The 13175-nt window shown below is 59.2% G+C and overlaps 1 protein-coding gene and 1 long non-coding RNA gene across 3 annotated transcripts; one reads left to right on the forward strand and one right to left on the reverse strand.

Moving 5' to 3' along the window:
• Positions 1-2426: 2426 nt before the first annotated feature.
• On the reverse strand, positions 2427-5042 carry FOXD2 (forkhead box D2). Its single transcript, XM_047789158.1, has one exon. The coding sequence runs from the start codon at positions 4951-4953 to the stop codon at positions 3499-3501; it is 1455 nt and encodes a 484-aa protein (XP_047645114.1). The 5' UTR covers positions 4954-5042; the 3' UTR covers positions 2427-3498.
• A 390-nt stretch (positions 5043-5432) lies between these two features.
• Positions 5433-12925, forward strand: LOC125132224 (uncharacterized). 2 transcript variants are annotated; one of them, XR_007136175.1, is made up of 2 exons: positions 5433-5834; positions 7669-12925. It is a non-coding gene; the product is annotated as an uncharacterized LOC125132224 (long non-coding RNA). The 2 variants fall into 2 exon arrangements; XR_007136177.1 differs by having other exon boundaries at positions 8435-12925.
• Positions 12926-13175: the final 250 nt, after the last annotated feature.

Consider the following 13175-nt stretch of genomic DNA (forward strand, 5'->3'; position numbering starts at 1 on the left):
GGGAGCCCCTTAAGAGCCCTCCTGGTCTGGGGGTGGGGGTGGGGGAAGCCAGAGGACTCTGCCATAGAACCGAACAATCTCCTCAGCCTTCTCCTCGGCCCCCTCTACAGTCCAGGTGCCAGGTGGGTCCTCCCCAGGTCTTAATTAACAGGTTCACAGCCCAGGCAACCTAAAAGGGTTCTGAATCCCACCCCCTTTGTCCCCTGCCTTCAGAGTGTGGATATCTCAGCAATGCCTTCCTCAGCAATGCTTCTTCAAATCAGTGGCTTCCTTTTGGCCCCTAGTCCTCAGCTAGAATTATATCTGGCCCAGATGGGGCCTCCTTGACCCCATGGGGAAACTGGGGTCTGAACCATTGGTCTGGGACCCTTGGTTCCCTACAAAGCCCTTGGAGGGCTGCATCTCACTCTTCCCCAATGCTCTTATTTCTACCTTTTCTGGATACAGACCTTCCGACACATACATGCACACCAAGTAAAACGTGTAGACAAATTCACACACACACACACACACACACACACACACACGCACTTCACAAAGACACAGTGAAAAATGCACTGCTTCTCCTGGAAGTAGCAGCTGTGGACATATCTCATCAATCCATATACCATCAGGCGTGGATTCTGGCTGACTTAATCTTTTCTCTTCTAGAAGAGGAACAAATTGTTGTCTTTTACTTGAAGTTCCAACTGAATGTCTGGGAGTGACACAGTTATGGCAAAGGAGATCATGTAAGCTACACGGGGTTTACTGAGGGCAAAAACATGGTCATGCTCAAACGGCCAACCTTCCTCAAGTGAAAAGAAATGAAATCAAATTCAGCAACAGAAGTCAGCGAAGCAGGCAGCTAGGGGCCATTATCCCAGTACAGCAGACATTGCCCTCTTCTTACGCTGCATGTGACCCTACTGCTCCTGACCTATCGGATAAAATTGGGAGAAGGTGGCTCCTTGCCTTCAGTCTCACTCCATTCCCAGTCTCTCGACAAGATGGAGGAGAGGGCACCTCACCTCTGGCCGAGGGGCTGCATTTAACATTTGTGCCTTGAAGCTTGTCTCTCCTCAGTTGGGGAAGGGGGTGAGAGACTCAGGAGTCCCAACCCATCTTCCTCAGCCCTGGTGTATTCGTCTCACCCTGATCCTGATTCGGACCCTCTTCATACAGGGTGCTCGGTGCTCGGCCTCTCCCTTCTTTCCCACCGTTGCCAATGCCTGAGAATGTGGCTAAAGCAGCCGTATGGCTTCTCTCCCTGTCTGCTTCTCTCAGATTTTCTGCATCCGCTTCCCTGACCCTTTCTTCTTCCTTCTCTGTCTCTCTGTCACTTGTCTCCCACCGCTCACCCCCCACACGTGTCTATTTTCTGGGAAGGCTGAATGGCCTTTCACTGCATCTCCCTATTTCTTTTTTTTCTCCTGTGACCTCAGTTAAATGTTCAGAGAAAAGAGCTAAGTAACCATTTTCGTTTCACCCAAAATCTCAACTCTCCCGCAACACACTTGCAGGTCTGGCCACTGGGAGCTCCGACTGGGCCCAGGGCTTCCCGAAGACTCCAGCCAGCCCAATGGCTTTGTACTCAGGCAATAGGTTCTGGCTCTGAGCCTGGCTCAAGGGATGGGGAGGTTTACCTTAACAGAGCAAGGTGCATGGACCCTCTCCCTTAGCTCATAATGTACCTCTAAGCTTCTCAGGCTGGAGGAGAGAGGGGTTTTCACAGTCCCCAATTCAGGCTTTTCTCTCTGACGGTTCCATGTGCCAGGAATGAGGGGGAGAGGGGAACGCACAGAAGGCCCTGCAGTGGCCAGAGAGAAACCTCTCTCCTCTTACGAACACAGAAAGAGACAGTGACAGAGAATCAAAAACACGTGTTCACAGATACGCAGAGACAAAAACACAGATACCCTGAAGTACATCTGATCCCCCCCCAAAAAAAGGACCAAAAGTAAGACTACATGACAACTCAGGCAAACACAAACACTAGCTCCATAAAAGCCCCAGGTACAGAAGCACAGAGAGGCTTACAGAATATGCAACAGTAAACACCATCACTCGACTTGTCCTGAACAGGTATGATGTCCAAAAGCTCAAGGTACCCAGGCCTGTCCAGGCCACACGACCATCTAAACTGGAAGGAAATGAGAATCCCCAGATGCATCTGAAACAAAACCTCTCTGTGGAACCCCAGGCAGAAACCTTCCTAGGACTAGAGCGAAAATGAAAGTGCTTGGAGGGGGGTCACAGGATTCCCAGAATCCTGGCCCCATTAACAGCCAAAGGCCAAGGCCACAGTGTCCCCTGTACCTGACAAGCCCAAGCCCTCCTCTGCCTGCCTGGGCTGCTCAGGGCCCTTCCTCACTCCACTCTGCCTAGGAGCTGGGGGGTATTCTGGGACAGAGGAGCGCATACAAGCAGACAGAGCTGGTGACTGCTGGAGTTCACGTACATTTATTCAATTGACACCGATGGGGACGTGGGGGGGGAGACAGCTTTCTCTCTTCTTCCACACAAACCATCGGAAGATTCCACAGTCTCCCCAAGCAGAGCAGTCTAAATCAATGCACACCCAGTGGACAGAGAACCCCCAGAGCAGCCCGCTGTACAGATATTTACACATAATTACAGGACCCCCTGCCACAGGATGTGCCCTGGGCCACCCCACCCCCACCTCTCCAGCCCCTGACCCAGACCCTCCTCTCCCACCCCAACCTCATTGACTTTTAGCTACAATAAATATCCCAGGGCCTGGGACACAGCAGACCGCGGAGAGGGCTGCTGGCCCTGGATGGCTGGACCCAGCCGGCCACCAGAAAGGGGTAAAGTTCCTTCCAAAGCACCCCAACACAAAAGAGGGAGGCTTTTCCTCAGTGGAGTGGGATCCCAGGATTGCGCACGGATGGTCGAGACCCGTCGCTGCAGCTCTCTGTTTAGCTTCGCCTGTGCAGACATTGCTTTAGGTTTCTGAGAACAAACTTCCTTGGAGAACGTCCAGAAAAAAAAAAAAAAAAAGAGTTGAATTTTCCTTTTAAGCACAAAGCAGATACTAGGTGTCTTTAAATTAAAATATTGGACGATCAGGGCCTCAAAGTTGGGGAAGGAGAGAGGGAGAGGCAGCAAGGGAGACCTCTCCGGGCAGTTGGTGTTTGTGGCGGGATCTTCAAGGCCCCGGGCAGGCATCTCTCCGGAAAGCGTTCTTCTGGGACCGCCGCGAGGCGCAGAGACTGAGAAAAAGCGAAGACTTCCCCCTCCCCCTTCTACGGCTCAAACGGCCTTGGGATCGTGGCCTCGTCGCACAGACCCAGGCCTCTCTCCCTGAGCGATGGAGTCCGCTTTGTCCCAACATCGGAGAGATTCTGAGCGTGGAGCCCGAAGTGCCAAGTCACGCGCGTTGGCCCAAGGTCTGGAGACTCTTCATAAATAGACTCCCTGAGTTCCGCTGGGACCGCAGGAGCTCCCGGGAGAGACGGAGGAGTGCGGGCTTAAGTGGCCCGGATCCCGACACGGTCAAAAGTGGCAGCCACTGAGGCCGGCGACTTTGCCGGCGAACGGGGGCCCTGAGGACAGGAGCGCGTCCCCGTGGTGCGAGAGGCGGATGTGGCCGGCCACTGGAGCCAGGGCCGGGGCAGTCAGCATGGCCAGGACCTGGGCTTGACCCCCAGGACCCGCCGCAGCCGAGAACGGCGATCCCGGAGAGCCCTCGCCTCCGCCCGGGGGTGCCGCCCCGCCGCCGCCGCCGTGGCCCATGATGTGGTCTATAGAGAAGGAAGGCCTCTGCCCGGCCCCAGCGCCCCCGCCGCCCGCGTCCGTCTTGAGCCCCTGGCGCAGGAGTGCGGTGCCTGCTGCGGGAGGGCTCAGGGACGCGGGGTAGAAGGCTTTGGTACAGCCCAGCTCCGCGCCCAGGAAGGCCGGCAGGCCTGCGGGGCCCGGGCCCGACCCTGTACCTGGGGCAGGCGCGGGGGCCGGAGCCGACGCCGCGCCGGCGAACACCGAGGCCGTCGGAGGTCCGGGTGGAGGCGCCGCAGCCCGGCCTGGGGGCACCGACATCTGGCAAGGGGCGGCGGCGGCGAAAGCGAAGGGGTGCGGGTGCGGATGCGGGTGCGGGGTCGGGCCCGGCGGGGGTGCACTGTAGGCCGGGAGCGCCAGCCCGTAGCCGTAGCCGTAGGCGCCGTACGCCGCGAAGCCCGGCAGGAAGGCGCCGGGGTCCCCCGCCGCCGCAGCCCCGCCGCGCAACAGCAGCTCCGAGTGAGGGTGCGCGTGTGGATGCGGCGGCGGCAGCGGCTGCCGCTTGAAGCGCTTGCGGCGCCGCAGGAAGCTGCCGTTGTCGAACATGTCGGCCGACTCCGGGTCGAGCGTCCAGTAGTTGCCCTTGCCCGGGTTGCCCGGCTCGCGGGGAATCTTGACGAAGCAGTCGTTGAGCGAAAGGTTGTGGCGGATGCTGTTCTGCCAAGCGGGGAATTTCTCCCGGTAGTAGGGGAAGCGGCCGCTGATGAACTCGCAGATCTCGCTCAGCGTCAGGCGCTTCTTGGGGCTCTGAAGGATGGCCATGGTGATGAGCGCGATGTACGAGTAGGGCGGCTTCACCAGCGGGCTCCGAGTCGCCGCGCCCCCCGACGGCGGGCCCGGCCCGGGCCCCGCCGCGCCCCGGGCTGCTGCCGCGACTGGCCCCGGGCTTCCCGCCGCGGCCGCCGCCCCTCGGGGCGCTAGAGCGCGGGGCTCGCCGTCCGAGCAGCCGCCGGACTCTTCCTCGTCCTCGGCAGCGTCCGCCTCGGCTTCCTCCGGGGGAGGCTCGGGGCGGTGGGGGAGCACGTCCCGGGGGGTGCGGGGCCCGGAGCGGGCAGGGAGCTCCCCCCCGCCGCTGCCGCCGCCGCCCACCACGTCTATGTCTGCGTCGGCCTCGGACAGCGCGGCCGGGGAGCTCTCGGAGGACATGATCTCGCAGCAGCAGCTGCCCAGGGTCATGATGCCGCTGCCGCCACCGCCGTTCTCCGGCTCCGCTCCGGCCACGGCTCGGGCGCCGCCGCGCTGCCTCTGGGACGAGTGTGTTTTGCGCGCGGGCGGGGAGGGGGCGGGGGACTGAGGCGGGCGGGGAGGGGTGTCCCCCGGCTCCGCAGCGCCCCCTCGTGGCCCACTCGGAGGCTCTCAACTCTCGGCGAGCCCCCGACCGGCCGCGCTCTCCGCGGCCCCGGGAGCCGGAACGGGGGGCCTCCGCCCGGGGTGCGGGCGGAAGGGACTGGGGCCTCCCCTTATCCTACCGGTCTCGGCCCCCAGTCTACCGCCTTCCCCCCCCCAACCCCCGCCGCTACCCCGGGATGGGGGGCGGGGGGGTCGGAAGACTCGTTCCTCCCGCCCGGCGGCAGCCTAAGGCGGAAGAGCGCGAGCCCGGGGCGGAGCTCCCTGAGCCGGGCGGGGCGGGGCGGGGGCGGGGCTCCGGCGGGCGGAGTGCCGGGGACGAGCGGCCCGGCGGGAACAAACAGCCGCCGCGGCGGGAGCGCGGCTCCGGGGGCTCGAGGCGGCTCCCGGTTCCCCCCCGCAGATCCCGCAAACCCTCCACTTCCTGGAGCAGCGGTCTTCCGTGCGCTCAGCCCTGGATGTTAAGGTTTACGCGGACGCCAGCCGGAGCCGGGAGCAGGAGCGACAGCCCCACCCATCATCGCCCCAAGGCAGCTCTCCGACCACCGAGGCCGAAGCGCACTTGGCTCGCCAGCGGAGCCTGAGACGCCCGGACCAACGCCGCCCGAGCGGGGCCGACCCGATCCCGAGCTGCTTCCGGCCCAAGGGGAGACGCGCTTGAGTGATCGCGAGGAGCGAACTTGGCGTCCTCTGCCTCGGGCCTCGGAGAGGTGAGCGATTCCGGCTGCGCCCCTCTCCTCCCCTCCAAAGCCGGGACCCCGCCACCCATCCCCTCGCCACGCGGGAGTGTTTGCGGGGAGAGCCAAGCAGCGCGCCGCCTGCCCGTCGCCGGCTTCCCCAAGCTTTTCTGGGGCGCTTCGCTCGCATTTCGAAAGCGTGCACCGGCCCAGCACCCTGAGTTTGCCGGTATCCGACCTTGCTCTGTCTCAGTATCCGTTTGTCTCGCTCAGCCTGTCTCTCTCGCGCTTGGTGAATCTCTGCCTCTTGTTTCCTGTGAAAACCCTGTGTTTGTGTCGATGTCTGTTCGTGGGTCTGAGAATCCCTCGCTCAGTTTCTCCATTTCTCCCACCCTTACTCGCGCTGCATGACCCCCAGCCCTCCGCCCCAGCCCTTTTCTGGCCGGACTTGCAGGCTCTACCGACAGGCAGTAGGACCCCCACCGAGAACTCGGCCAATTACCCTGACCTCAACCGCAAGCCAGGGTTTTGCCTTCATCTTTCAGGATTCTGTGCACACAATGTTGGTCCTGTGCCCCTTTTTCTCGCCAGCTGGGTTCCTGCCCATCCCATTAGGCCTCCTTCTCCCCTGGCCCCTCTCCATGAACCCAGCAACCAGTAGCTCCAGATCAGACTGGGTCCATCTTAACCGCAGGGGGTAACAGGGGAGCTGGGCACTGGACGCGGGTAAGAACCGAGCCGATGGACGGGCTGCTGCCCCGACAGCGCCCCGAAGTGGTCAAAGTTCAGGCCTTCGAGGCTGGAGACCCAGCTGCCCTCCGCTGTCATAGGCTGTAGGACAGTCAGCCAGTTACTTCCCCCTCCCAGCCTCAGTTTCCCGCTCTGAATAGTAGCTAAAAGCAAAGACCAGGGATCCCAGTCCTGGCCTCACTAGTGACCGCTCTGGAATGCGTTTCTATAACTCCTTGTCCCTCTGTTTCTGTCTCTGTAAAACTGAGGCTGAGAACATCTAATGCGTAGAAGTAGCCATATCACTCTAAGCGACTCACAAAGGAGGGTATTGCAGGCACTTTGCAGATTCTTGGGGAGAGAGAAATGGGTGAGGGGTGGTGTGGTCTCCCACCTGGATCTCATCCCTGGTCTAGCCCTTGACAGGGTCACCACTGCTATCCAACCCTCTGCAGTCGCTGTGATGAATGAGGTTCCCCGTGGGTAAGGGCTGAGAGCAAGGTGGGAGCGGATTGTCACCCCTGCAGGCTATGTCTCAGCAGGGTCATGCGAGTGTGAGTGAGAGCTCCCTTTCACGCAACAGCAGCCTCCAATCTAGTGTATTCCACAGGGGCGGGGGGGAGCAACAGAGGTCCAGAGAGGGGCAGGGACTCAGTCCCCTACAACATGACAGAGCAGGGCCAGGTGCACCCTTGTCGCAGAATTCTCATGATAGAGTTCTCCGTCCTGTCCGGCCATCTGGCTAAGAGCAGAAGAGAATGGAAGGCAGTTCTGGCTGCTCATATTCCATGACAGCAAGTCCACTGCCCCCCCCCACCCCCCTTCCTGGGGCCTCAGACCAATAGGATCTACCCGGTGTGCTGGATCAGTATAAATAATCTGTCCTCGGAAAAAAGAGAAAAGGTCCCGTTCTCAAACCATGGTCAAGAAATTGAACAGGGACTGGTGGTCCTGGAGCCAGAATTTCTTAGGTGATAGAGCCCTCCAGAAAAAAAAGGGGGGGGCGGGGGGGAGGCTTGGAGATTAATGTTTTGCTTGAGTCCAGATAAACTCACATTTTGCTAGATTTGTTTTATCTGGCAAACGTACACATACCCCAAGCTGCCCATCACTGTGCGCCTCTCTCTGACACTCACAGACACACGACGCAATCCAGCAGACACACGCACCCGCTCAGCTCTGCCGACGGCTAAGGAAGCGGGGAGAACAGCATCATTGGCACTTTCCTCCTCCCTCGCACTTTCTACATGTCTTCGATTCTAAACCAGCCAATGTGAACCAGTAGCTTCTCCGCTCGCCAGCACACTCCTGGTTCCCCAGGCTCCAGCCCCTTGCCTAAGTTCAGGGTAAGACTGGGAAGGCATGTGCTGCCCAGATATCCTGGTTCTAATGCTCCAGGGAAGACTGGCTACAGAGTGAAGCTGCTGCAGCTGCCAGCCTCCTCCTCTGCCTGGCCCTGCTGCACACTGCTTGCAGCTGAGACCCAGCTCAAGAAAAGGGGCTGTGGCCCCCCCACAACCCCTGTTCTGCAGGGTGATTCTTAAGAAATCCCCCAAACTCTTAACACACACACACACACACACACACACACACACAGTTTTATAGGAGCGGACACTGAGGCCCAGGCGATCATGTGACTTGTTAGGCTTTTGAAGGGCCCCCCAAATGGGGTTGGACTCAGGTGTCAGGACTCCCAGCCCAGAGCTCTTCTATTTATCCAAATAACTCCACGGAACCCCAGAGGGAACCCCACTCTTGCCTGGAGAGAGGTGTTTCTGGAGGCCTCTCGTTCCTCCCAAGGCTCTGGGCAAATTTTTTTGAATAATACCAGGTATCCACTCTCCGGGGCTGCAAGAAGGGCAAGCGGGAATCCTGAGTTTCTTTACTCTCCCGCCCTTCTCCAGCCTTTCCTGCCTGCAGCCTCATCTTTTGGTGGTGTCTGCGACCCCAGGTGAGTCTGTCACTGCCCTCCATGAAAAACTGGGTGCACTCCCAGAAGCCCGGTTTCCAGCATCCATGTCTGCAGCCTCCAAGAAACGGGAGGTGAGGGGCTCTTTGGGGCTTGTTTTCTGTATCCCTGCTGGTTCCCAGCCGCCTCCTTCCTACCTCTCACTATTTAGCCACCTCCCTCGAGCAGCCCAGACACAACACAAGGAAGCGTTTGGGGGCGCCGGTTCAGGGGTTTTACACTCCAGAGTGTTCGGAGCACCGGGGAGCTGTGGTTGTGTGTTCCTTGCGTCGTGTCGCTGCCAAGGGCCACCCTCCCCTTGCAGCTCCTTCCTTCCCTTCTTAGGGCCCCTGTAGACCAAGCTGTCCTCGGCTCGCGGGATGGTTCTGAGAATTACGTCCATCTCAAAACCGACCGAGAGGCGGCTGGAGGCCGGGGCGGGCAAGGAGGTCTCCCGTGGTTCCAGCGCGGAGAGCGCGGAGGCTGCAAAGCTCCTTCTGAGCCGCCTGAGCCGGGGCACAGGACTCCACGCCTGCACGGTTCTCTAATTTTACTCGCAAATCTAGCAGCTTCGGGGAAAGCGACGAGACCCAAGCAGCCACCCCCTCATCCCGTCCCTACACGGGAGCGCGGCGGGTCCATCTCCCTACCTTTTTCTCCTCCAGATCCCAAGCTGCTCAAGAGCAACCGGCTCTTGGCCCCCGGTGGGAGGCGGGAGATTCCAGATCGTGCGACCTGCAGGGGCAAACCGTAGGCGATTGGGCTCCCCCGACACGGGCGCAGGACTCGGGCTTAGAGATCAGGGAGAGGCCGGCCCTTCGGCGGGCACGGAAATGGCAGGGCCTCCGGTGGCGTGTATGCTTTCAGCCGGGCCCGCCTGCCCATCCCTAGAAGCCGGCTCAGGGGTCGGCACCTGTGCAACCCCCACAGCTCGGGTACTCCTCACCCCTTGGAGGAAACGCCTCTCTCTCCTTCTCTTAGCCACGTCCACGTCTGTCCCTGGCTAAGCGGCGGGGGCTCGCGGGAGCACCCTCCGGCCCCAGAGCTAGGCATTGGCTGGACCCGGGCACTGCGGAGCCTGCACTCTTGTTCGTTCGCTGGAAGAGGGTGAGGGCTCATGAGGGTGAATACAGCGCGGTTCCGAAGCTGCCTAACAAGGGGCTCCAGCCTCTGCAGCAAGGGTGGCAGGGCAGGGCCCCACATGCTTGGCAGATGTGCCGCGGGGCCAGGCAAATATAGGAAGCGTCCAGCAATGTCGAGGCGTGGGCCTCAGGTCAAAGTGCCCTGCTGTCCAGGCGCGTCCTGGGTTCCCAGTCCGCACCCGTGTATGTCTGCCTCTCTGGGCAGTGGTGGCTTTGTGTGACCAAGTGCATCCCTGAGCGCCTGGCCCCCTGCCGCACATCTGCGCGGGGACAGCCTTGGAAGGCTCTCCAGCCAGGCCCACCTCCCCACCTCCGTGCCTGAAGGGGCTCCACCTGCTGTGGGTCTGCAGACCCGCGCGGGCTGCAGCGCAACCCTGGCAAGGAAGGAGGATGTAGGGGGCGAGGGCTTGGGCAAGGGGTGGCACCATGGCTGAGAGAGGAAGGAGAGGGTACAGGGGCCTCGTGCACACCGCCAGGAAGACTGCAGCGGCCACCCCTTTCCCATCAATTTTGCTCCACCCGCTGGGGCAGCAGTGCCTTGGGAACCAGGCAGCCTTCTGGAATTGGAGGGGCGGGGAGGTCAGGAGCGCCTCAGAGCTAGCCCAGCCCAGCCCAGTCCCCCACCCCACTCTTTAAACACATGCACATGCACACATAAGCTGTCAGGGTTAGCCTTTCAGACCAGGCTGGGTAACTGGCGAAGCTGTAAGTCCTTCCCGGGGAAGGGAAATATTGCTGGGGGCTGAGCCCTGTGAAGCTGCTGCGAGGCACGTAACTGAGCAAAGGGACCAGAGGGAGCCCTGGCCCGCTGCACAAATGCTGGCGAAGGATTCCTGGGAAACAGCGACCTCTGGAGGAGCTGCACATCCACACAAAGAGGCAAGAACTGGACCACCAAGTCTGGGACCAAAGCGCCTGTTCCCCAACCTACTTCTTTGGCAAAGTCATCCAGCGACTCCTCCTTGCGCATGCTGGCTTCCTTTCCCAGCCTGTACCCGGGCTTCAAATCCTGGCTCAAATCCCACCCCCTCCAGAAGGAAGCCTCCTGGAGAGCCCAACTCATCCTCTCCTCTTCCTGCTCTGAGCTCCTTCAAACCTAAAACCTGAACCCTTGGCACCAGCACTACTACACGGCCTGCTTCCTGCTTCCCCTTTTCCAAAGAAACCATTAGGCAATCCACTCCTCTCACCCTTTGCATTCCACGCTGGATGTGCTGTCTTTCTTCTCCCCTCGCCACCAGTAATTAAAAGAGTGAAGGTTTATCCCAAAATTGAACTGCAGGTTTTGGAAGTCATTTCCCAAGTGGGAAACTGAGACCCAGAGAGAGTGCAGACTTGCCCAAGGTCACACAGCAAATTGATTGCAGAGGTGGAACTAGATCCCTGGGTTCCCATTTCCCAGCCCAGAGCCCCCTCTGTTTCCCCTGAATGAGGAGGGGAAGTGCAAGAAGGAACTTGTGGGAGGGTTCTGTTCCAGGATGGGGCAGTAAAGAAGGGAGGGCACAGTTGCCCTGGGAGGTCACATTCTTCCTTTGCCCAATTCCAGCCCCATCGAGCTACTTAAAGGGCTCCAAACTTTGGGCGTTGGCTGGGTGTCTTACATCAGCAGGCAGGTCTGCTGCTGGAAGCTGGAAACCGCTTCAGTTCAGGCAAATGCCACCCTCCCCTGTGTCCTGGAAAGGGAGAAGGGAGCTGCTAATGCACACCCGGAGGGTGCTGCTGAAACCGCAGATCAGCAGCAGGAGACCTTCTGGTGCTTGCAGTTAGAAAGGTAAGGGAGAAGCTGGGAGGGTAATTTGCATGTCATTTGTATGAGGCTCCAGTGATCTCTGCCCAGCAGCCCGAGGCAGCCTCAGAGACACTCTCCCCCTACGCATTGTGTGCTGTTCCGCAGGGGCTGCCAGGCAGCCCGCTCCCTCTGCCTCCCCCTCGGGCCACTCCCCCCACCTGCTTGTCCAGCCTCAATTTCAACCCCTGCACTGCGTGCATCCCTGATGTGTTCTTTCTCACCTCTTCACCTTCTCACTGAGCGCACGCCTGCCTGGCTCATGCCTCCTAATCCTCTGTCCATTTCAAGTGTCAAGCTTTCTGAATCGCTTCCCCAGACAGCGCCCCACACTGGCCAGGCTGTGAAGGCACCTGCCTCGGTGCTCCCAAAGCACTACTTCCCTTCTTGTCTGCTGTCTTCTGTTGACTGGGAGCTTCTTGGGAACAGATGTTATATCGTCTCCCTCCTCATCTTTCCTCTTCTACAAAATGGGGGCAACAATTGTCCCTCCCTCATTGAGTTGTTGGGAGGATTACAGTGGATAATGCATATAAAGCACCTTTGTCTAGTGCCTGAAACTTCTTTAAAAGAAGCTCCATAAATGTTTCTCATGGATCTCATCATCATTATTAAACACTCCTCCTCCTGCCAGGCAGGCACAAAACCCAACACATAGTAGGTCTGCGTTCTCTAAGGACAGACCTTGTTTCTCCCCCACTGGTCCCCACCCCTGGCAGGAGGAGGATGTGTGCCCCCATCAGAGAGGTTTTCCCAGGGCCCCAGACCCCAGCAGTCACTGGATTTCTCTCTCATGCTCTTTACTTCAGGTTCCTTCTTTTAAAGCCCTTCTGACCAATCCAACTGGCCAAACCCCTGCCCAAATCTTCCAGGGGCTCCCCACGGCTTACAAGTCAAAACTCAATCTCCTTCGCACGGGGAGCCGATGGGACTGTCCAGGCTCTGTCCCCCCCCCCGCCTCCCTCACATGACCTCCAGAAGCAGGCAGACCACCTGGCTGAATCAAACATAGCATTGCAAGTCCAAGGCCCAGTGACAGGCCCAGGCAGGGGGAAGAGACCTCAGCGGAGCCCATCCCTCCTACCAGATTTGTCCTTCTATCCTGGACGCCGAGACTCCAGGATAGAACCACTCTGGGGCTCTGGGAGCCGGGCTTCTCCTGGGGATCAGAAGATTAGCACAGGGCGTGGCTGCCAGCAGGCGTCCTCCTGCTGTGTGGACAGAGTGCTGTTTGACGTCAGAGCCCCTCCAAGAAGAACACATCCTAGAGGGACAAAGTCTAAGAACAATGCTGAGTCCTCCAGCTCTGCCTGAAACTGGAACCCTTAGACTTACTTCCCAGACGTTCTAAAGACAGTCCCCCTTTTGCTTGGGATAGGTTGAATCTAACTTGTGCTAATTTGAGTTTAATTTCACAAACAGCAGAGCCACAGGAGAGAAGGAGCTCGTGTTCCTGAGACCACTGACCGCCTACGCTCAGTTTTCATGTGAAAATAAACTTCCACCTGGGTTAAGTCACTCTCGTGGATTTTTTTTTTTTTTTTTTTTTTCTGGAAGGTGAGGGGTGGGGTCTGCTACAACTGAACTTAACGCTAATGAAGAGAGGGAGAGATGAGGCATGTCCCATAGACACAAAGGCCTGGTCTGGGGGTGTTAGTCTGGAGAATAAAGGGCTCGGGGATTGACAGGGCCATCATCCCCAAATCTCTACAGGCCTGACCTGGAGCAGAGAGACCAAGGCCAAAGGGAGCCTGCAAGTCCTAAAGGGA

The sequence above is a fragment of the Phacochoerus africanus genome, chromosome 8 (genome assembly GCF_016906955.1).
Source record: "Phacochoerus africanus isolate WHEZ1 chromosome 8, ROS_Pafr_v1, whole genome shotgun sequence".
NCBI classification, from domain to species: Eukaryota; Metazoa; Chordata; class Mammalia; order Artiodactyla; family Suidae; genus Phacochoerus; species Phacochoerus africanus.